Source organism: Cotesia glomerata, linkage group LG9 (genome assembly GCF_020080835.1).
Source record: "Cotesia glomerata isolate CgM1 linkage group LG9, MPM_Cglom_v2.3, whole genome shotgun sequence".
Lineage (NCBI taxonomy): Eukaryota > Metazoa > Arthropoda > Insecta > Hymenoptera > Braconidae > Cotesia > Cotesia glomerata.
This window is the reverse complement of record NC_058166.1, coordinates 9,952,678-9,974,145: the sequence shown is the minus strand read 5'-3', so window position 1 is coordinate 9,974,145 and position 21,468 is coordinate 9,952,678. Positions and strand designations below refer to the sequence as shown.

The window sequence follows — 21,468 nt, the reverse complement described above, 5'->3', positions numbered from 1 at the left end:
TAGTGGTCATACTGGGGGTAGTTGACCCTATGCACGGAAAAAGCGTTTTTTTTTTTTCAATATTTTCACTCGAGCCGTACATGAGAGTAATTCTTAACACTTCCGTTGAATAACTCAATCGTTTTTTAATTGTTTAACCATAAAAAAATACGAGAAAGTCAAATTTCAAAAAATTTAACTTTTTTTTACTAAAAACTTCATAAAACTTCATTTTTTAAAATAAATGAAAATGATCTCCGGGGTTCTACTCCGGATATCGCATACTTAAAAAAAAAGTGGTCATGTCGAGCTTATCAAAAAGTATATTTATTTGTGCAATTGAAATCGTAAGTATCCATGAATCTCAAAAAATCTTCAAACAAAAATAGATGGTACCACAGATACCATTTTGAATGATATCTTCGAAACAAGAGCAACTCAAAAATTAACTGGGGTCATCTAGATCTATAATGACCACTACGCGTTAATATACGGTTTATGTATTTAAGTAGAGAAGTCAAACTAATACACTTTATATTCGAAAATAATTTTGTTTCATTTCTTCTTTTAAGTGAAGTAAAATTAAAAAAGAAAAAGTATCGAAAATGAATGATTACTTTTTAGTATTTTTGTTTGTTACAAATAATTGTTTGTTACAAATTTTATTTGTTATAAATAAGTAATTTCATTATTTTGAAGTCAATAAATATTAGAAAATTATTTGTATCTCTTAATCAAAGAAAACGTAATTAATTTAATTAACAGATTTTGCATGTGAAAATTTAAAAAAATTATGAATACAGTGTAATTCCAATTTTTGTACAATTTACCAATAAAAAAAAATTTATTCTACAATTGTGAATGAAACAACTCAGTTTATATCGAATTAATATCTTAGTAAAAAATGTTCAGAACTATTCATAAGTAATAATATCTTGCCAGAACAATGAATAGAGCAAAATTTTTTTCTTTTTTTTTTATAAATTCTTTTGTTACGTTCTTAACAGAAATTATGAGTTTTTTTATACATAATTTTAATAAAGTAATTTTAACATAATTATTTGGTATTTTTAATGTCAACAGTTTTCCTTTAATTAAATATTGAATAAAGAAAAAAAAATTTTTTTTTATATTTTAAATCTTAAGTATGAAGATAATATTTATAAACTTCAATTAGAAATAGTAATAATAATAATAATTATTATTATTATTGTTATTAATTTTTATTATTTACTTATTTTTGCAACTTAAAATTTTTTAAATATCAAAATTTAATATAATATTTACATCAGCAAACTTCTGAAATCTTTAAAAATTTTCATAACAAATCAATTCTGATAGAAAAGCAATATTTTTATAAAATCGCACTTATAATTCTTAAAATTTCTACATGTAGTATTTTTTTATTAACTTTTTTCATAATAATTTATTTATTATAAAAATCTAAAAAATATTCTGTTGTCTATTGATTTCAGTATCATAAATTTATTACTAAATGTCTAAAATTCAAATTTTCCCGCGAAAAGAAAATCTCGCTACTGGCTGAGAAAAATTATCTCACAGCTAAAAATAAACCAATAAAACAGCTCTTACTCAATTTAAACTTCCAATCTCCACAATCTATCTAAATACATAATAAAAACAAGTTTTCCATTCTACACTCTCAAATAAAAAATCAGTGTGTTGTGGCAGTGCATTTTGGCAGTTACTAGCTTTAGGTTTACTTTTAATTGAGGTTAGAATTTCACCTGACACCACTCCGAAACAACAAATCTTCTGTCAAATATGTTTTGCCTACCAAGTCCATCCTCTCGAGCACTAGCGGTGTCATCAATTATTTGTTGCTATGTAATTTCATCAACATTCGCCGAGGAATTCCCTCGGGAAATGGAAAAACCGAACCAACATACCACCGAGGTAAATTAAAAATATATTTTTTCTGACAATTTCAACAATAAAATTTTAATTAATTCTAATAATCATTAATTATTTTCAGGATAGCAACCAACTAGATTCAAAAGTTTTAAAGTCGAGCAATCTAGGATTCATACATGCCTTCGTCGGGTCGCTCTCGGTGATACTTGTGTCAGAGCTTGGTGACAAAACATTTTTCATCGCCGCTATCATGGCAATGAAGCATCCAAGGTTAACAGTTTTCTCTGGAGCTATTGCGGCTCTTGCTTTAATGACTATCCTCTCAGGTAATTTACAATAATTGTTTTCTTGAAATAAAAAAAAAAAAAAAAAAAAAAAGAAATCGCAAATTGCTACAAGCCAAGAAATCAATTATTTAAAAAAAAAAGCCCTTGGAAAATGATATGAATATTTATTACTCTGAAATTAGTAAAAATCTGAAATTTTTTTTTTAATTTTTTAAAAAATATTATGCTGAAATTAACAGACATCTGACAATTTTTTGAATTTTTAAAATTAATCAATTATTTAAAAAAAAATACTTTAAAAAATTCGCACTTATAATATGTTATAAAATTTCTGCATTTGGAATTATTTTGCTAAATTTTTTTCATTAAAATTTAACTCTTATAAAAATCTAAAAAGTTGTTAGATGTCTGTTAAACTCAGTATCAATAAAAAATTTATTATTATAAAAAAATATTTAAAAAAATTTAAACATTTTTTTTTTTCATTTTTGGAAATAAAATTTCTCACTATATTTTTTTCATAATAATTTAATTGTTATAAAAATCTAAAAAATTATTAAAATTTTTAGTACTCTTTGGATACGCGGCGACAATAATTCCACGTGAATACGTTAATTATATATCAACGGCGTTGTTCACGTTATTCGGGCTGAAGATGCTGAAAGATGGATACTATATGGCGCCTACAGAAGGCCAAGAAGAGCTCGAAGAAGTCCAGCTGGACTTAAGAAAACGCGAAGACGAGGTAATTTATTGTTTATTAATTAATTATACCACCAAGATAATCATGAATTATCAGTTTACTTTCACTTCTTATCATTCTTTATCTGATAAAGATTTACCGATTATAAAAATTACGATTTACATGGTACTTACATAGCACAGATTATTTTATGTGCAAATATGCTTTAGGATGACGGAAGATGTTATTGTGGTTTAATGGATAAAATATATTTATAATGAATTATCAATGTAATATTTCTTATTCTTAGTTCGAGAAAAAAACTGCTGGGACAATAGAGCAAGATCCAGAGACAGGTGTGATTAAAAAAACAAAAGTTAATCCGTGGATGTTGTTATCTCGGATTTTCTTACAAGCATTTACTTTGACGTTTTTGGCTGAATGGGGAGACAGATCTCAACTTACTACTATTCTTCTTGCTGCTCGTGAGGTAAATTTTAGTCTTCAATTTTTCGTTAATAATTTTAACTGTTATGTTATTAATCATTTAAAATATTTAGGATGTTTATGGTGTAATTGTGGGTGGTATCCTGGGACATTCGATGTGCACTGGATTAGCTGTCTTGGGAGGTCGAATGATTGCTCAAAAAATCTCCGTCCGTACTGGTAAATAATATCACTCATTAATGATATTTAAATTATCTTAAATAAATCAATTAACTAAATAATTATTAATATTATTTTACAGTAACAATAATCGGTGGAGTTGTCTTCCTAATCTTCGCACTGACTACGCTTTTTATAGACCCCACTAAGAGTACGTGAAATAGATCTTAAATCCTTAAATTAAATTACAACGTACATTAAAATACTTTCCTAAATTATGGATATCGAAATTATATATTATATTTTATATTAGTTACTAGTTAATATTAATTACTAATTACTATTGCTATCACTAGTGTAAATTGACTTATTTTTTAAAATTCTATCATAGGATTTGAACGCTTCATTTATATTGAAAAAAAAAAAAAAAATATTTTTTACGGGCATCTCACTTATTACTGCGAGTGTATTATACTAATAGCATTCGCGTACCTGATTATGAAATTAATTCAAACACTATAGTTTGTATTGTTTAATAATCAATACATTAATTATTTAAAGGATTTAAGTAACTAGTGTTTTTGTAAATAATAAACAGTATTTTTAAATATTGATCTATTAAGTTGCTCTATTAGTTTTATTTTTTTTGTGATAGCTCTTTTTCACCAGGGTAATATTTTTCTAATTAGATTAAAATTACTATGTAATTTTTATAAATTTATTTGATCTTTTGAGCGTTGATTCTTTACTCTGACTGTAAACTGAAAAAAAAAATCTTAGTCTACTACACTCAAAAGATCGAATAAAATTTTAGATATAATTAAAAAAAAAACAAACAAATTTTTGAGCCCATGCGAAATAAATTGATGTATTTAATAGAATAAAGTGTACATTGAGATTTGTTTTAAAAGTGTTCTTTTTTGTTCTTGGCATAATAAGAATAAGATTAATAATATAATTATTTTTAACGTTATAAGTGTATAATCAATGCATAACGATAATTGAATGTTAACACGTTACATAAACAAACAACTGTACATATTAAATTTAAATAGCGGATAAAAAAAAATTGATAAAAATAAAACACAACTACAATATAAAAAAATATCAGTCTAAAAAAATATGGACCGCTTCTTTGTTAATTTTTAGATTAGAATCTATACTATCCATAAATACATTTAATACATAACATAAATATCTTTAATTATTTTGTTTTAATTAATAGTAGCAATATTAATTATTATCAATCAATAGTCATATCAATTAATAAATCAGTAACTATTATTACTTAGGACAACTATACACAACTATAAATTGTTCACTGATATCGTATAGTACTTATTATCATTATTATTATTAATATATAAAGAGAGCTTATTACGTACATAGTCTTATTCATTCATTCGGCTCATTTATCAATTATAAAATCAAAATTATAAATAAATATGTTAAATTTTAATTATCAGATCATGTAACTAGATTCTTAAATGTTCAAAAATCAATCCTCGTTATTTTTATTATTTATTAATCAATTAACTTTTAATTAAAATTTTTTTTTGGATTAATAAACTCAGATTGAAATTTTTTAAACGTCTGAGTAGTCATGATGAGGCCATTATAAACACTCCAAAAACAAACAAGTTTGACACTGTTTCAATATATTACGCAATAAATAAATAAAAATCAAAAGGATTGAAATTTAAAAACATTTAAATAAAAAAAATCAGACTCGTTTCTAGACTGTGTACATAATAAAATTAACGATTATTATATTCATTAGAAAATAAGTTAATTCACGTGGGTCTGGAACCATTGCCACGGTACTGAGCTTCCAGAGCCCGCAATCTCTCTAACCGTTGCGCAGGATCCATGGAAATTCGTTCCTCGGCAGCACTAATTGCCCTAGCTGTCTCTTGGACCGGATCCTCCGCAGACATTTGATTTTTCCTTTCCTGATCAATAATTTTGAGGTTCTGCTCGATGTAATTTCTGAAGAACTGGTGTGACTTGGCTAAGAACGGCTGAATGTCAGCCTCGGGATGCTCCTGCTTGAAATCATAGAGCTGAACAAGACCTTCGTGGCTCTGCTGCTTGGATCCGATTTTTTTGAAGATCTCTGTCAGCTGGGCATGCATTTCTTTAGACATATGCCTTTGTTTGGTCTGGCCATTGTTGGAGCTGTTGACCATATCAATCAGTCGGTTCAAATACGAGCGCAACTCTGACTCCTGAATGTTGTTTATCAGTGTCAAGTGGTTCAGCATCGATCTGCCCTTTATTTTGGTCATACTGTGAAGGACTGTTTTTACAGTACGTACTGGCAAGTCCGAATGTCGAGTTTTCCACCAAGAAGACGGATAGTCCTTGAAAAATTGATGGACTGTTAGTAGAATAGTGTCATAGTCAAGCTCTGCTGATCTGTTTGAAATAGTTTTAACTATTTTCCACAAACATTTCATCACCAATTCTTCGTACTTAGGCATCACCGTCGACTCTGCACACTCTTGCAGCAGTTTTATCAGCACACAGATAAGTGTTGTGTGGTTTGAGTAGTCAATAGTCTTGACAATTATCACATTTACGACGCGCATGTACATGTCTGTGTCTTCTACATGCTCGAATTTATTCTCCGCCAGCAGCATCAACATCAAATAAATAAGCTCCTTCAGCTGGGGCATCGACACGTTCTTACCCAGAACTTTTGATTCTAAAAATGATAGCAGAACAACAAATGTCGCGCGATACACTTTGGTAACTTCGCTATTCTCGGGAGTCAGTGGGTACTTTTGTAAAAATTTAAGCTGCATGTTTATTGAATTTATGAACTTGTCTTCTTTGGATTGTATGAGGGTTAACGGGGAGGACTTAATCATTTCGTCCATGTTGTTCAATGCCTGAAGGGCGGTCTGTAGCCGCGGACTGGCCATCAGAAGGATTATGCAGTCCAAGTTGTCGTTCTTACTGCTGACAGGCGAGGTTACTGGGGACACGCGTAGAGATGGCTTGCTTGCTGGTAATTTTGAGGGAGAAATCTCAACGAGGAGCCGGTCGATGTTTTGAATGGAGGTTATTGAGTCATTTGGATCCCACTTTATTTCTGGAAGCACGGGTACGGTCCAGTTTGCTGGGTATTTTTCTTCCAGCTGTCGCAGGAACTCCATGTCCAGACCGAAAGGCCCTGACGGTTTTGCTCGGACAGGAGATTGAGGTGGTGATATTGCGTACCTGAAAACAATTTTTAATTAATTTAGTTTTTAAATTTAGTAGTGGATTTTTAGACACACAGATGACATCACAATCAGCGCTACCATGCTTTCATATAATTTATTTATTAAGACAAAACAATATTAAGGACGTTCTTCCGCTGTTTCTGACAAAAATTATTTTTAAGGTCAGTTTTTTAACCTAGAATTATTATTTCCAGTATGCAGATATATTTTAAAATTAAATAAAATTTTATCCCAAATTGAAAAACGGATCCTTACTTTTCGACAAAAACTACTTTTACTTTTAAGAATACAAAAATTCAAGAGAAATATTTTTGTCAAAAAGTTAGTTATTAATGAAAAATAAAATTAGTTTGAAAAATCAAATTTTAATAAGAAAAATGAAACTTTTCATTTGATGACATATGACGAATGAATATCCTTAATAATATGATTTAAAAATGGAAAGACATTCACCCATCACCAGAACCCACAAAAAAAAAAAATCTCTGTAATATTATCACGAACGTTTTCTCAGGTTTATTATTAACATAAGTGTTGTTAAAATTATTCTCCTGATCATTTGACAAATTATCTGGCGACTTAACGACGACGCGATTAACACTAGGAGGAACATTGAGATTTATTTTGTTGATCTTTGTTGTTGTTGATAAAACATGTGTCCTGTAAATTTTTTGTGTGGTGGAATGAAAATAAAATGTCAATTAATAAAAACCAATATTATCATTATAAATAAAAAAAAAAAAAAAAATAATAAATAAATTCAATAATATAATAATAAAAAAATTAACTAACCGATCATCAAAGTCCTCAGCGATTTCTTCAGTTTCCTCGTCTTTTTCATCGCTGCCTTCATCATCCGGCTCAATATCCTCATTACTCGCCGCAGCGGCAATCATTGGCATGGTGGACATCCTAACAGCCGAAGCCGGTTTACTTGGCCGATTTTTGTTGGCCCTTTTGATCCTCTCTTCCAACAGCGACATGTCTTTCTCGGATATATTACCAATCAATTTGTGTATTCGCTCACCCTCGAGGTAGTAAGCCTGAACGATACAATTCAGCGCGGCATTTCGCACCGAGTTATCACGATCGGCAATTTGCTTGGCTATTTCTCTCAAAGCAGCCGCAGGTGTCGGCTGGCAGACAGTAACACCGTAGTTTTCGATCAGCGAGCCCAGCTGGTCCAAACACTCAGTCCTCTGACGCGCGTTCTTTGACTTTAATCCTTCCATCACGTAAGAAAACAATTTACTGACAGGATAAACCAGAGCGATGCGTTTGAACAATGCACGGACGCTGTTTCTCACAGAATCTTTAGGGTCTCCAATCTTGAGAATCAAATACGGCAGAAAAGAGGCAGCCTCGTTCTCTAGCATATGATACTGATCTTCAATAAGAATTTGGAACACAGCTTGTAGAAAGTCGAGACCCTTGAGTAGGACAGAGGGGTTTGTGTCGAAAAATCTCAGGGTCAACCATTTGAGGATCAGATCCAAGTTACAAGTCAGCGCTTTACTATTGTCCTGGACGTTGTCAGAAAGCGACTCAATGGCCTTCAAATGGTACCGGAAGTCCGTATGAAACATATTGGCAATCAAGGACTTGTTTACGCCAGCGGTGCTCATCAATTCCTTCAGTAATTCCACGAACTCCTCTCTAAAGTACAGAAAATATAAATATATTTATTAAATCATCATTTCATTTAGAATATGACGATCGAAAGCTTATTTTCAAATTTCTGATTCTAAATAAAATTACAAGACCAACAAAAAAAAAAAAAAAATAAAAATTAGATTTTTCAACCATCTCGCTAATAAAGCTTTCATTATAATTTTAAAATACTATGAAAAATCCGTATTTAATTAAAAAATTAGACTAAATAAATTAACTCTTTAAAATACAATATATAATGTAAAAGTCAATATTAACTTTTTTGATTAATTATTTCTATAATAATTTTTAATTGTTATATATCATAAGTTTAAAAAAAAATAAAAATTGAAGAAGTTAAATAATATAAAATAATATCAACTTCAATTTAGAGCACAGTTGACTAAGATTGAAAGTTTAATTTTCTCATCAATTTGGTTCAATTGTTTAAGCATACCTATTTTAAAGTATTTTCAGTGTAACTTATTCAAACAGTGGAAATATTTGAAATTTAATTTTTGTTCGTTCATTTAAAAATGATTAAAAATTGATGAAAATAATGAAAAAAATTGATTTATAAATTTTTTGACTATTTTACAAATTCTAAACTTTGATTTTTTCAGATTTTCCATTAATTAAAAAAAAAAAAAAAAAAAAAAATTTACCTAGGTGTTGTAAAGTTCCACTTGAGAACTTTGAGCTTCTGCTCATCAATAACCCGCTGATGCTTCAAATTATTGACAGCCAACAAAGGACTGGTATCAACATCATCGTCCTTCTTCCTAGCACTAGCAGGCTTGGCAGCCGTCGCGCTCTTAGGTTTAATCACTGCTTTGGCAACCTTAGCAGCACCTCCGCTTTTTACAGTCTTAACTTGTTCCTGCTTTTTAGTCGGGAGCGGTTTTATCGGCAAACTCGGCCTAGTCTTCTCCAAAGCAGCGACTACGACATTCTTGGAACCCGGTTTTAGTTTCTCCGTCTGACGCAACATGCCTTCATAAGTTAAATGCATCATGAATCCTAGAATAGCTTCCTGTGCATTTTTCCGCACATCCGAATTACGGTCCTCCAAATTGCTGTACAAATGCGGCACACATAACATTAGCTCTTCCTTAGGAACCTGTTTCACCGGTATGGGAGGCAATTTTTGCGCCAACCAGTTCCACAACTCTATACGTAGAGTTGGCGAACCGGCTTTAAGCGCGTCACCAATCATTTCGCCGTCGAAAAATTCTTTGTATCCGCACTGGTCGCCCCAGGAGTTAATGCATGAAATTGCCGCACTTCGGATCCAATTTTTGGAGTCTCCGAGGCAGTGAACGAATCCTGGGAAAAGAACACGAACATGTTGCTTTATCGGAGGGCCCATTGCGCTCGATAAAGCCTCGCAAATTCCTAGTGCAGTCTGTGCTATTTTTGTATTACTGTCAACCAGCCTTGGCGACAATGCACGAGGCAATTCTCCAATAGATCCTTTGATAAATTTAGCATCTGTAATCATGGCTTGGACTTTGATGAGTCCTTCGTTACGTACTTTCCAATTCTTATCACCCAGCTCGGCCAACAGCGCTTCTGTGATCTGGTTGCTGATATCTACCCTCGGAATTAAATCATTTATGTCTACAGTCTCTGCAACGTAATTTTCTTCTTCTTCTTCCTCTGCATCGTCGGCAACTTTCTTGTCTCGCGATTTGGGACCTCGCGTGGGTTCAGGAGGTCGTTCTCCATCGTGTTTCTCGCACTCCTGCTCGATCTGCTGCTTCAATGCCGGTTTTTCACCGTCGAAAAAGGTCAGAAGTGGCTTGCCAACATACAAGTACAAAGTACCGATCAATGTTATCGCCGCAGTGCGTACTCCGGGATTTGTTGCAGCCACGGCTTTCTTCACGCTCTCAATCACTAACTTGACGTTTAACGCGCAGCTGAATTCTAACAAGGCATTTGACAACCACACTAACGACTCTTGTTGTACTTTTGGGCTCTTCTGGTTAAATGCGAAAGTCACAACTTCATTGGCCACGTGCTCGAAAGACGTCGCTTCAGCGATTGCTAGCAAAGTTTCTGCTGCTGTAGATCCATTTTTAGCATCTCCTAACTTTTCCGCAATGTCCATTATGCAATAGTTTGCAGCTGTGATCGAAAATGTGTAGTTTTCAGCGAGCATTTTTATGACCTCGAGACGCTGCTTCAATACCTAGAAACATAAAATATTAATTAATATTTTTTTATACTTAGTGTAGGTATTAGAGAATTTTTTTTTAATCGTGCAAATCAATACCATGTTTTTACGTGTTAAGAAATTTATGATAATAATTATTATTAAAAGACAGTAATAGTCACCATTTTATATTGAAAATATTATTTTAAAAATTTTAATTTTTTTTTATACTTATAAAAAATATTTTTACATAACTTTATATTTCATGTTTTTCAAGTAATAATAAATATTCAATTACAAATAAAATTCTACACTAATATAGATTAGTTAAAAGTTTTAATTTGTTTCTAAATAATTTTGAAAAAAAAAAAAAAAAAAATAAAAAAAATTGTACAAATAACAATTTTCTACAAGTTGTTATCGTTTAATGATAAGTACTTATTAATAAATTTGGATATATTTAATAAAAAAAATTTTTGATGCATGAAAAATAAAAATTCTTAATAAAAACTAATTAAAAACTGGATTAATGTTTTTAAATACACGATAGTAATCATTAAAAATGAAAGATAGCCGTCATTACCATAAAACTGAGCGTGTATGAATTTAAAATCTAATAACTTTAAAAAAAAATCCTTTATACCTGGAAATTAGTATCCTTGAATCCAGGTTTCTTGGCAAGTATCCGAACGATAACCTGGCACGGAACATCAGAACCCATTTGCTTGATCGTCTCATTAAGCTGTTCGACTGCAGCCAAACGGGACTTCCAATTAGCATCAACTAATCCCGACAAAATATCTCCTGTCAAGCATTCACCCGCTATGTCATCAACCGATTCCGCGCTCAAATCTTTTTCGATTTGTGTTTTTGGCGCAACAGTCTTCTTACCACCAGCAGCAGGTTTCTTCAAATTAGGTTTTTTATAAGTATTGCTGTTACTAACAGAAGCAGCAGGTTTCTTAGCATTGCCTTTGGCCGGTGGTTTGGACTCAACTTTAGCTGGTGCAGTTGTAGGTCTCTCTGGCTTCTTTGGCGCAACAACTTTGACAAGTATCACAGCTTTCTCAGCACACTCTTGGATCTTGGCCATCTTGAGCGCGTCAAGATCCGTCAGGAAAGGCATCATAGCTTTCTCACCGACGAGTTTCATCGCCGTACCAAGCGCCTCTGCGGAATTATCTCTCACAGTCGGGTCTGGTTCGTTCAAAGTCTTGAGCAACGCGCCGATATAAGCCTTTAGCAATTTCTTGTTTAAAGTTGCAGGCAGTGTATGTGCGAAACAACGACCTAAAAATGCAGCAGTTTCAGCTTTCACTGACGGATTTTTGTTTTCCAAAGCAGCTAGCGCATCCTCAAGAATTACATCCACGGTGATGCTCTGGAAAACTGCGTCTGCCGCTTCACGAAGTACTGCGACCACGTTGGGCTTCTTTTCACGAAATTTCTCTAAGACTACCGGCAAGCATGCAGTGGCGTAAGGATGGAACCGCTTTTTCAGTCCATTGGCAAGTCCTGTCAGACATTTCCCAGCGATTGTAACGACGACAACATTAGAATCTTTAGCGATTATTTTCTTTAACGCCCTAATAACGTCTCCGTAGTCTCCACTCTCGAGTTTGGGGTTTTTGCACAGAGTTTCAAGAGCTTCAAGCGCTTCTTTACGCTCCTGCCACTTTTTGGCCTCGAGTTTGTCGTAGAAATCCTTCGGAAGCTTGGAAAGGATGTCCACGGGGTCAATAAGCTCGTAAGGATCGATGTCTTCAGCAGCTTCCTCTTCACCGGCTTCGTCATCATCAACGTCATCCCCTTCAGCAGCTGCGGATTCAGCAATTACATTTTTCGGCTTCTGTGACCGTAAGTAGCGAGTGGGATATGCTTTGGCACCATCAAGCTTGCCGAACTCGACTTCTAACTCAGACATTTGCACAGGTTTCAAAGTGTTGAGCTGCTGCTTTATTGGAATCCCAATCCACCGGTAAATTTCAATAACCATTGCTTTACCTTCCTCACGAACGATCTTATCACGGTCTTCTAAGAAGCCAGGCATCTTTTTTACCAGTGGTTTTATGTTTATTACTTTAGACCCAAACTCGCGAAGTGAAAGAGTTAAAGTGTTGATGCAGCCCGCGACTATTTTTGGATTTTTAGCCTCAGTCCCTTTCAGAAGCTCCTCTTGTACTGTCTCATGCTTCTCTATCTCAATGTACATCAAGGTTATTTGCACTGCTAAGTCTTTTGTTTTGGCTTTTGGAGCTGCTATACATTTATTTACTATCCCGCTCATTACTTCACCAACAGTCCTGATTGAAAATAAATTAATAAATTATAAATATTTGACTTGAGTATTAAATTATTATTTTTTTTTATTATAAATCAATAATTAAAATGTAAAACTAAATAATACTAGAATCGACAAACATCTGAAAATTATTCTAAAAATCATTATTTTTAGTTTCATTTTGATTCAAGTTTTTTTTTATTATTAAACAAAACTTACTTTCCAGCGCAAGCAGCATTCTCAACAAAAGCCAACGCTGCTTCTAATCCTTTTTCCTGAGCAGCAACATTGCTGTCAACCACAAACTTCTTCATCAACCCCAAGAACTTGTTCCACTCGGGAGATTTCTCGTCGTCAATACACCCGAATTTCTTCGTACATTCTTCATATCCATGAACTCTTGCCTTCCATGACTGAAAATCACAAAAAATATAATAAAATAAAATACTTTTAATAAATAATCAAACTACAATTATACAATTATAATAATAAAATACCTTATGCACACATCTGTCCTCAACTGGCAGCTTAGTAAACTCAGTTTCTTCCTCCATGATTTTTTTTATTGTTCCTAGACAAACAATTTACCAAATAAATAATTTACTGTCACCCGGGACTTAAATATCAATAAATATATTCGCTCAATAATAATAATTATTATTATCTGAGGTTTAAAAAGGAATTATGTCATGAAATTTATTTATAAATGAAATATTGATAACATCCTACAGTCTATATTCTACAAGGAGAACGTATTGACCATATATGACTATGAATGATTCAAACTGTTTTCCTTTTTTATCAATGTCTCATTTTATGTCGGCTAACCCACAAATTAAAAAAAGTACGTCGCATTAAAAAGTATAAATTTATTTGAAGACAACCGACTGTCGAAAATTTTTAGCAACTACTAACAATGATAATGACGACGATGATGTCGATGATGCTGATGTTAAAAGTACGTTGAATATTTTAAAAATAATTATTGAAAATTGTAAAATAATGACTTACCCTTAGGAACACAATACACTCGGTTGACTGACTATTTTAGCAGTTATTTACTAAAATGCTAGGTCTCTGAGCTTAGTTAAGTCGTTAATGTTTATAATTAATAATACTGCAAGTTAATAATCCTTATTACAACATACTGCGTTTGAGGTTTTAGATCCTAGTCGGCGGCCATTAGCGCACTTGAGCTTCGGTCGCGATGTTCACGGTGAATATAGTCTCGATTTTCAAACGGTCGACCAGTAACTCACTTTGCCTCTTTTTTTTACTTTTATTTCCATTATTACTATTATTATTATTGAGCTCAACTGTCATTCACGAAAAAAATTAAATTTCGAACAATTTTATACTTTTTTAACACTTAAAAATTATTCAAATTCCCGTCTTAAGAAATTAAGAACTTATTTCTAAATTTATTCCAAACAATTATTAATTACAAAGCTAATTATTATTAAATTAAAAAATTACTGTAATTTAAATCTTTTATGCAATTTTTTTTTCAGATGGCGCTTGAGTGAAATGAATTTCCAATAAATGAAAATTGTTAAAAAAATAACTTTGGGTTATTATTTTATTGTTTAATTATTAGAAATATTTTAATTATTATTTTTTTGTAACTAAAATTTATAAATTTTTTACAACTTCAACAAAATAGCTTTTGTTGTTTTATTTCAAAATGGCGGGAACAAAAAAGTGCGTTGGCTGCCATCTATAATTTTTTTATTAAACTAAATATAGATTTTCTTTTAAATCTCGTTGGTCTGCATTAAAGTCGGCCAGGCTAATCTCTTTTCAGATAAACACTCAACGCTAATATGGCTCCTGTGAGTATTTTTTGATAAATAATTTATATATAATAATTAAAAAGTTTAAACAATGAAAAATGTTTATGCAATTAACAATCTTCAATCATTGATAACTTATTTTGGATAATTAATACTTGCATAAATATTGGGATGCTATTTAATTTTATGGATTATTGAGGTCACATAGGTTAAGCATTCTGAAGATTGTAAACATATAGTTTTTATTTTAATAACAAAATCTTTATAAACATTTTTGAGATATGTTTCGAGTTTTAAAATATTTTTTATAAACTATTGAAGAAAAAAGATTAAAATTGATGGGTTCAATAATTTTGTTTTTTGTCAACCATGCTGGTTGACAGCATGACAGCAAGTAAAGCATTCCATCAAACTTGAATTAATTATTAATTATTATTTTTTTTTCAGCAAGCTAAAATTAGCACTAAAAAACCAGTGCCAAAGAAGACTGGCGCTCCAAAAAAGAACCAGCTTCGTGGTAAAGCACAGAAGAAGAAAGTTTCTCTGTCTTTCACCATTGACTGCACCCACCCAGTCGAAGACAACATTATGGATGTTGCAAGTTTCGTAAGTTAAATTGTAACTACTGCTATTTTTTAATTTTTCACTGAAGAGTCATGAAAATTCATTAATAAATTTTTTATTACAGGATAAGTACATGAAGGAGCGCATCAAGATCAATGGCAAAACTGGAAACTTGGGAAATCTTGTTAATATTGAACGTAACAAGAACAAGCTCATCATCAACAGTGATACCGAGTTGTCTAAGAGGTGTGTAATAAAGATCTAAAATTGTTTATATTTTTATTCTACACTTATAAATATCTGTTGTGATGATTAAAAGTCACGCACGTGGATATTAGGCTACATTTGAACAGATATTTTCATTAATTCGAACGCCTTGTTTGATTAATTTATAGGTATCTCAAATACTTGACCAAGAAATTCTTGAAGAAGCACAAGCTCCGTGATTGGCTTCGTGTTGTATCCAAGGATAAGAATACCTACGAACTTAGATACTTCCAGATTACTAGCCAGGAAGACGATGATGAAGAAGATGCCGATTAAGTATAATCCTGAGCTTTTTTTGTACATATAATTTATGTGTTTATCAAATAAAGTTCTTCGACTGGGAAATTGTGAATACTGTTCTTTATTTTTTTTCTGAATTAAGGTAAAAGCCCCAATAGATGATTACGTACCAGTATATAATCACTCCATGTATCTGTATATCTATATTCACAAATATAGGTATACAAATACATGGAGTGATCATATACTGGTACATGATCATCTATTGGGGCTTTTACCTTACTTAATAATAAATTTTATCTATTTAACTTAATTCAAGTAATTCATTTAAATTATAGATGTAAGAATAATTTTAATTATCTGTTGTTTCGTACGAGCTTTCGTGACTAATATAAGGGATTTGTGGTGTTTTTGTTATGAATTTAAATAAAGGTAATGAACGAGCTAAAAAGGGTCAGTTATTTTTAGAAACTCGCAGCAGTGTTTTCTGATGTTAAACAATTTCAATTAATTATCCCTACTTGAAGTAATATATGTAATATTAATTACGTTGAAAATAATATTAAATGTATCTTCAGAAATTTTAATGATGCTGAAATCAAAAGATATCTAAAAATTTTTGAGACTATTAACCCTTCAGTACAATCGCTATGAGAATTTTTCTCACGCAACAACATTCAACTTATAGGATGTCGCTACAGTGCAAGTGAGACACTAAAAAGAACGTGGGTACTGAAGGGTTAAAGCAATTCATTTCATTATAAAAAAATATTTTTGAGAACCCGCGCTTATAAAAAAATCCTGAAAATGATCACGTGTCTCTCAATTTCAATATCAGAATTTTTTTACTTAATTTTATTTGATTGTAATTCAACTTCGATAAAATAAAAATATGTCAATTTCAGTATCGTGAAATTTTATTATTTTTTTAATTACTTTTTGGAAAAATTAAAAAAAAAACAGGTAATATAAAACTTTTGAAATATTTATTCTTTTCTAATCAAGCTAAGCTAAGCGAAAAACTTAATGGACATATTTATTTGTATGTTTATTTTATTTAATTCTAAAATTTATTTTGGACAGTTACAAAAATAAAATTTTTAAAAATATTTATAGCTTTTATAAATTAAAAACTTGAATTTCTGTACACATTCGTGTTTAAATATGTTGATAAAACTCCGTCTTGTGAATTTATTTCTTAAAGTCACGGATGACGTTATAAATTTTAAGATTTCTTTTATTTTTTCTCCCATTGGTTTTCCGTGACTTTAGACAGAGCCAGATAGCGCCAATAGCCTCTCCGAAAATAAATAGTCGCCATTTTGATAACGCCGTTTATAACCAACTCATAGTTACTTAGTAAAAGTGAAAATATATTTGTTAAAGACAAATACTCAGTGATTATATATTAATAAAAAAAATTATAACCAGGTAACTATAAAAATAAACTAATAAAAACTTTTCTAAATTTTTTTTTATTTCGTTAAAAACTGAAATTTTCAGCTTGTAACCTCGAAACTCTAAAATAACTGCCGGCTAGTCTGCGAATAAATAATAATATACCGAAATTTAAACACAGGAACATGAGCCCATTAAATAGAGGACCTTTGATGCCGCCACGGATGCCTCCAGTAGGTATGAGACCTCCACCACCGCGCTTCGGGCGACTTCCAATGCCTGGAATGCCTCCGAGGATGCCTCCACCTCCTCCGCCTATGGGGCCAGCTTTTGGACCGATGCGCCAGCGGATGCCTCCACCACCACCCAGACCTGGCTCGATGATGCGTCCAGGACCTGGAGGCCCTCCACCAATGCCTCTTTTCGCACCTAGAACTCGAGGACCACCACCACTTATGATGATGGGTCCCCGAGGTATGGGCCCACGCGGACCGCCAATGAGACCTGGACCCAGAGGAATTTTACCCCCACAGGGTCTACCACACATGAGACCGAGGTTCCCGCCTGGAAATGGAGTTATTAAAGCTAAATCTATGAATAATCCCAAAAAAGGCAACAAATTAGAGGTAGTTTTTTAGTTACTCATAATTATAGTTTAAAATTTATCCGATAGTTTTTTTTTTTACCTAAAGTTAAAATGGAATTTCATGATAGGCTTTTTTTTCTAGAACTTTCCATCACTTTTAGGTTAGAAAAATATTTATTATTGCAGCAGAATTATTAAAATTATTTTTTTTTTTTAGTATGGAAATTTTTTAAATTTTATTTTTTAACAAATAATTTGATGATTTTATTATTTTATTTAAAAAAAATTCAAAGTTGATTAAAGAAAAATTATTTGAGTAAAAACTGATAAAAACAATTTTTAAAATGAATCAAAATACATTTATGTTAAAAGGAAATGGAATTAAAAAAACCTTGGATGACGGATGAAATACGAGGTGAAGTCCAGCGTAAAAACAAACTTTACGCAAAAGCCAAAAAAAATAAAGACGCTAAAGAGTGGGAAGAATTCAAAGATCTCAGGAATAAAGTAACACGTATGATAAAAGACGCTAAGAATGAGTATTTAGCTAAGAATCCTGACCAGGTATGTTAATTCTCTAGATATTATTTATCACACTTATTAATTAATCAATTAATTAGTAACTGATAAAACGAGTGATAAATTGATTGATTACTATACTATATTTTTATGACAATCCTGGTGGTATGTTCGATGGAATTGGTATTTTAAATTTTATTTTTCACTTGGATAGTATTCATAAATGTTGATTTTTATTTTTAAAGATATGTGTGGATCACGTCAAGACCAAGTCACTGACAAGTTATTGATTTTATATTTATTGATAAAAAATAAATAATAATCATTCTTATTTTTATTAAAAAAATAAACAATTAAATAAAATTAATAAGAAAAACGTTAGTTTATGAACAACTTTCCTTACAGGGTGGTCAAAAAGCAAGTGATAAGAATACAGTTGAGTCCGAGAGTGTTCAGGAAACAGAGAAAACAGAAATTCAAGCTGAACCGGTTACGAAAATGGAAGTAACGGAGGAGTCGCGGCCTTCCAGCGAACAGGCTCAGTCTTAAAGCTTCGGGCTACTCCTCCGTATTAACAATTTACAAATTTATAAATATAAATTATTTACAAAAGTCTATTTAAAAGATAAAAAATAATTCATAAGTAAAATTAATAATAATAATTATCGTTATTGTTATTAATATACGACTAATTAATATTTACTAAAATCAAACGTATTTTTCAAATTATAAACAAGTTATGTTAATATTTTAATAATCATTAGCACGTTTGATTAAGATAAAGTAATAAGTTATAACAAAACAAGCATCAAGTTAAAGTACAAGTTGTTTGATGTTTTTTATTTAATTAAATTAATTTTTTCATACATTAAAATAGTTTTTGTAATTTGAAAATTATTGTCGATTTGTTTAATTGTTTGGCTTTGTTTGTGTTTGAAATTCTGTATTGAATGCTAGAGTCATAGTTATTGTCATTACATTCCTTATTGTGACAATTGCATTGATTAATGAATTTATTCAATTATATCAAGTTTAACAATTTTATTTTTAATCACAAGGAGCTCTAGTTATTTCTTTTTTAAATGTCGTGGTTTAGAGATGAATTAGATATTTGAACGAGGCTGGTAATGTTTATGCAAAATAAAATTAATTAATTAATAGTTTACGAAATTATCAATTAATGTTAACATTAATGGTTAATAATAGTCTCATTTAAAAAATGAGTAGAGTTCTTTTTGATTAAAAATAATTGTAGAATAAAATACGTAGTTTCAGCGTTCAATTACTCAAAACTGAAAATTGTAATTTGAAATTTGTTTATTAAAAATTAATTGAATTTTCCTGTCACTTGTAAGTTATTACTATTATTATCATTCAAATATACTTATTACTATGTGCCAATTGGTACGATTTTGTGCAAATAATTACTCATTTTTATGGATATTTAAAATAATTTGACAGCATTTTTATTCACTTATTAATTTAGTTGAAAAAATATTAATAAACACAAAACAAAGATATTTGTATTTAAATAATATAATGTCAAAAATAAATATTTCTACAAATTCTAAATGAAGAATTTCGTGTACAAAAATTTTTAATTACCAATTTACATTAGCAAAAAAAATTGTTTGTATTTTTTTTTTTTTTATTTGAAATTATTATTTACTGGAATATACTGATAACTTAAATTTTAATACTAATGAAGAATTCTCTAGTTTCCTGAGCATAAAAAACTTAAGAAGAGTCCAAATTTTGAATTAAATTTTGACAAAAAATCACGAATATCCGAAAGGTTTTGTTATTAAAAAAAAAATCAGATGAATTAATTTTTTATAATAATTTATATTAAAATTAATATTATAAACATATTTTAAGCGAAAATTTTTAGGCAGCCTTGTACCAAGATGATGAAAATTATCACGATCTGCGTGATGAAAATAATCTGAGTGAGGATGAAGAAATTATTTTTTACTGTGAAATATGTGATCGTGAGTTTGTAACTGAGAAACTCCTCGAAGATCACAATAGCACTCACAAAGTTTGTGGGATCGACGGATGTGAGTTTTCGGCACATCCGAAATTAGTCGACAAACATATCGCTATGCAACACCGCACTGGATATTTTAGTAAATTAAAAAATTTGAGCACACCTGAAGATATTGAAAAATGGATCAACGAACGTAAACGGTAATGGTTTTATTCAATAATTTAATTAATTTCTTGATTGTTCGAAGATAAATCATTTTTATATTTGATTGCAGGAAATATCCAACGAAGAATAATGTTGACGCGAGAAAAGCCGAGCAAGTTGAAAAAATATCTCGGGGAGAAATAATTAAAGATACAAAGCCGAAAACAAATATCCGGAATGATAACAAGAACAAGAGAAGGAAGAAAAAATTGAGAAAAAGACCAGATGCTAAATCTGAAGAGGTTGAGGTCGAAGAAACTTGTCAAGGAGTCAAACCGTTCAAAGGCATCAGTATGTAGTCTCAAATTTTTTTTTATCTTATTCCTCATTAAGTTTACTTTACTTTTTTAGTATGTAATACTCAACATGAAAATAATTTTTTAGAAATGATGATCAGTGAAGACGAATCAGACGGTGATGTAGCAAAAGAAGAGTCACTATTGGAGAATCATTTCACTGATGATGAAGATGAAGTTCCAACGACGAACGCACCACTGGAACCAGTTATTAAATCAATCAGTAGTTTGGTTGCTGATTACGGTAGCTCAGAAGATGGTAAATATTTTAAGTAACTCTTATTTAGAACTTTTTAAATCCTAAGTTTATTTTATTTTATAGAACCACCTGAAGAAATTCCAATTAAAAAAGCGAAAATAGAAGAAATTGATGTGAATCAAAAGCCAATATCTTCAAATACAACAGATAACCAATTTCAGGATGTTAAAACTTCGCCACAATTAGATAAAACTAGTAAAAGATCTAATAAAAATGATCTAAAACACAACAACAGCAACAATAATAAAAATAGCAAAAACAAAAATACTAGTCATAATAATAATAACAATATTACTAGTCAATCAGACAAACGAAAAAATTTATATCAAAGACATGCTTTATTAGAGCAGCTATTGTCAAAGTCTATAGCTCATGAACGAAACTACATTTGCCAATGTTTAAAATATATTGTGGATAATAACTTTTTCGAAAAAAAAGAATCTTGAAGGTGTATATTACTATATTTATTAATAAGTTTTTTTTTAATAAAAAAAAAATATATATATATTTTTATTTTACTTCTTTTGCTAAGTTTCTCAAACGAAGCCACCCCAAAACCACACTCTATATTTGTATCAGATGTCTTCTTCTTAGAATGAGAAAA

General features: G+C 30.8%; 4 protein-coding genes across 6 annotated transcripts; 3 read left to right on the top strand and 1 right to left on the bottom strand.

The window, feature by feature from the left end:
- Window positions 1-1,620: 1,620 nt before the first annotated feature.
- LOC123271882 (transmembrane protein 165) lies at window positions 1,621-4,339 on the top strand. Its single transcript, XM_044738415.1, has 6 exons — window positions 1,621-1,896; window positions 1,976-2,180; window positions 2,711-2,886; window positions 3,134-3,313; window positions 3,384-3,489; window positions 3,572-4,339. The coding sequence occupies exons 1-6, from the start codon at window positions 1,765-1,767 to the stop codon at window positions 3,646-3,648; spliced, it is 876 nt and encodes a 291-aa protein (XP_044594350.1). The 5' UTR covers window positions 1,621-1,764; the 3' UTR covers window positions 3,649-4,339.
- Window positions 4,276-13,989, bottom strand: LOC123271821 (protein mini spindles). 2 transcript variants are annotated; one of them, XM_044738265.1, is made up of 8 exons: window positions 13,760-13,989; window positions 13,246-13,319; window positions 12,968-13,161; window positions 11,111-12,770; window positions 8,975-10,503; window positions 7,452-8,315; window positions 7,164-7,319; window positions 4,276-6,654 (listed from the first exon to the last, which is right to left on the bottom strand). In XM_044738265.1, the coding sequence occupies exons 2-8, from the start codon at window positions 13,300-13,302 to the stop codon at window positions 5,223-5,225; spliced, it is 5,892 nt and encodes a 1,963-aa protein (XP_044594200.1). In that variant the 5' UTR covers window positions 13,303-13,319; window positions 13,760-13,989; the 3' UTR covers window positions 4,276-5,222. The 2 variants fall into 2 exon arrangements, with proteins under 2 accessions (XP_044594200.1, XP_044594201.1); XM_044738266.1 differs by lacking the exon at window positions 7,164-7,319 and having other exon boundaries at window positions 13,760-13,988.
- A 449-nt stretch (window positions 13,990-14,438) lies between these two features.
- On the top strand, window positions 14,439-15,719 carry LOC123271922 (60S ribosomal protein L22-like 1). The gene is made up of 4 exons (XM_044738474.1): window positions 14,439-14,580; window positions 14,989-15,147; window positions 15,230-15,351; window positions 15,501-15,719. Exons 1-4 carry the CDS (start codon window positions 14,572-14,574, stop codon window positions 15,646-15,648), a joined length of 438 nt encoding a protein of 145 aa, XP_044594409.1. The 5' UTR covers window positions 14,439-14,571; the 3' UTR covers window positions 15,649-15,719.
- A 1,162-nt stretch (window positions 15,720-16,881) lies between these two features.
- Window positions 16,882-21,331, top strand: LOC123271849 (nuclear fragile X mental retardation-interacting protein 1-like). Of its 2 annotated transcripts, none has more exons than XM_044738347.1 (7): window positions 16,882-17,043; window positions 17,192-17,636; window positions 17,969-18,160; window positions 20,007-20,305; window positions 20,380-20,600; window positions 20,694-20,864; window positions 20,928-21,331. In XM_044738347.1, the coding sequence occupies exons 2-7, from the start codon at window positions 17,196-17,198 to the stop codon at window positions 21,308-21,310; spliced, it is 1,707 nt and encodes a 568-aa protein (XP_044594282.1). In that variant the 5' UTR covers window positions 16,882-17,043; window positions 17,192-17,195; the 3' UTR covers window positions 21,311-21,331. The 2 variants fall into 2 exon arrangements, with proteins under 2 accessions (XP_044594282.1, XP_044594281.1); XM_044738346.1 differs by having other exon boundaries at window positions 17,116-17,636.
- Window positions 21,332-21,468: the final 137 nt, after the last annotated feature.

Excerpts from the sequence above, each read along its gene's own strand:
- LOC123271882 (XM_044738415.1), top strand. The coding sequence starts at position 1,765 with ATGTTTTGCCTACCAAGTCCATCCTCTCGAGCACTAGCGGTGTCATCA. Across the intron at positions 2,181-2,710 it reads TTTAATGACTATCCTCTCAG|TACTCTTTGGATACGCGGCG; the intron begins GTAATTTACAAT and ends TAAAATTTTTAG. Across the intron at positions 2,887-3,133 it reads TAAGAAAACGCGAAGACGAG|TTCGAGAAAAAAACTGCTGG; the intron begins GTAATTTATTGT and ends TCTTATTCTTAG.
- LOC123271821 (XM_044738265.1), bottom strand. The coding sequence starts at position 13,302 with ATGGAGGAAGAAACTGAGTTTACTAAGCTGCCAGTTGAGGACAGATGT. Across the intron at positions 13,162-13,245 it reads AGGACAGATGTGTGCATAAG|TCATGGAAGGCAAGAGTTCA; the intron begins GTATTTTATTAT and ends TGTGATTTTCAG. Across the intron at positions 6,655-7,163 it reads AATAATAAACCTGAGAAAAC|GTACGCAATATCACCACCTC; the intron begins GTTCGTGATAAT and ends AATTGTTTTCAG.
- LOC123271922 (XM_044738474.1), top strand. Across the intron at positions 15,148-15,229 it reads TTATGGATGTTGCAAGTTTC|GATAAGTACATGAAGGAGCG; the intron begins GTAAGTTAAATT and ends TTTTTATTACAG. Across the intron at positions 15,352-15,500 it reads GATACCGAGTTGTCTAAGAG|GTATCTCAAATACTTGACCA; the intron begins GTGTGTAATAAA and ends ATTAATTTATAG.
- LOC123271849 (XM_044738347.1), top strand. The coding sequence starts at position 17,196 with ATGAGCCCATTAAATAGAGGACCTTTGATGCCGCCACGGATGCCTCCA. Across the intron at positions 17,637-17,968 it reads AAAAAGGCAACAAATTAGAG|GAAATGGAATTAAAAAAACC; the intron begins GTAGTTTTTTAG and ends TTATGTTAAAAG. Across the intron at positions 20,865-20,927 it reads TTACGGTAGCTCAGAAGATG|AACCACCTGAAGAAATTCCA; the intron begins GTAAATATTTTA and ends TTTATTTTATAG.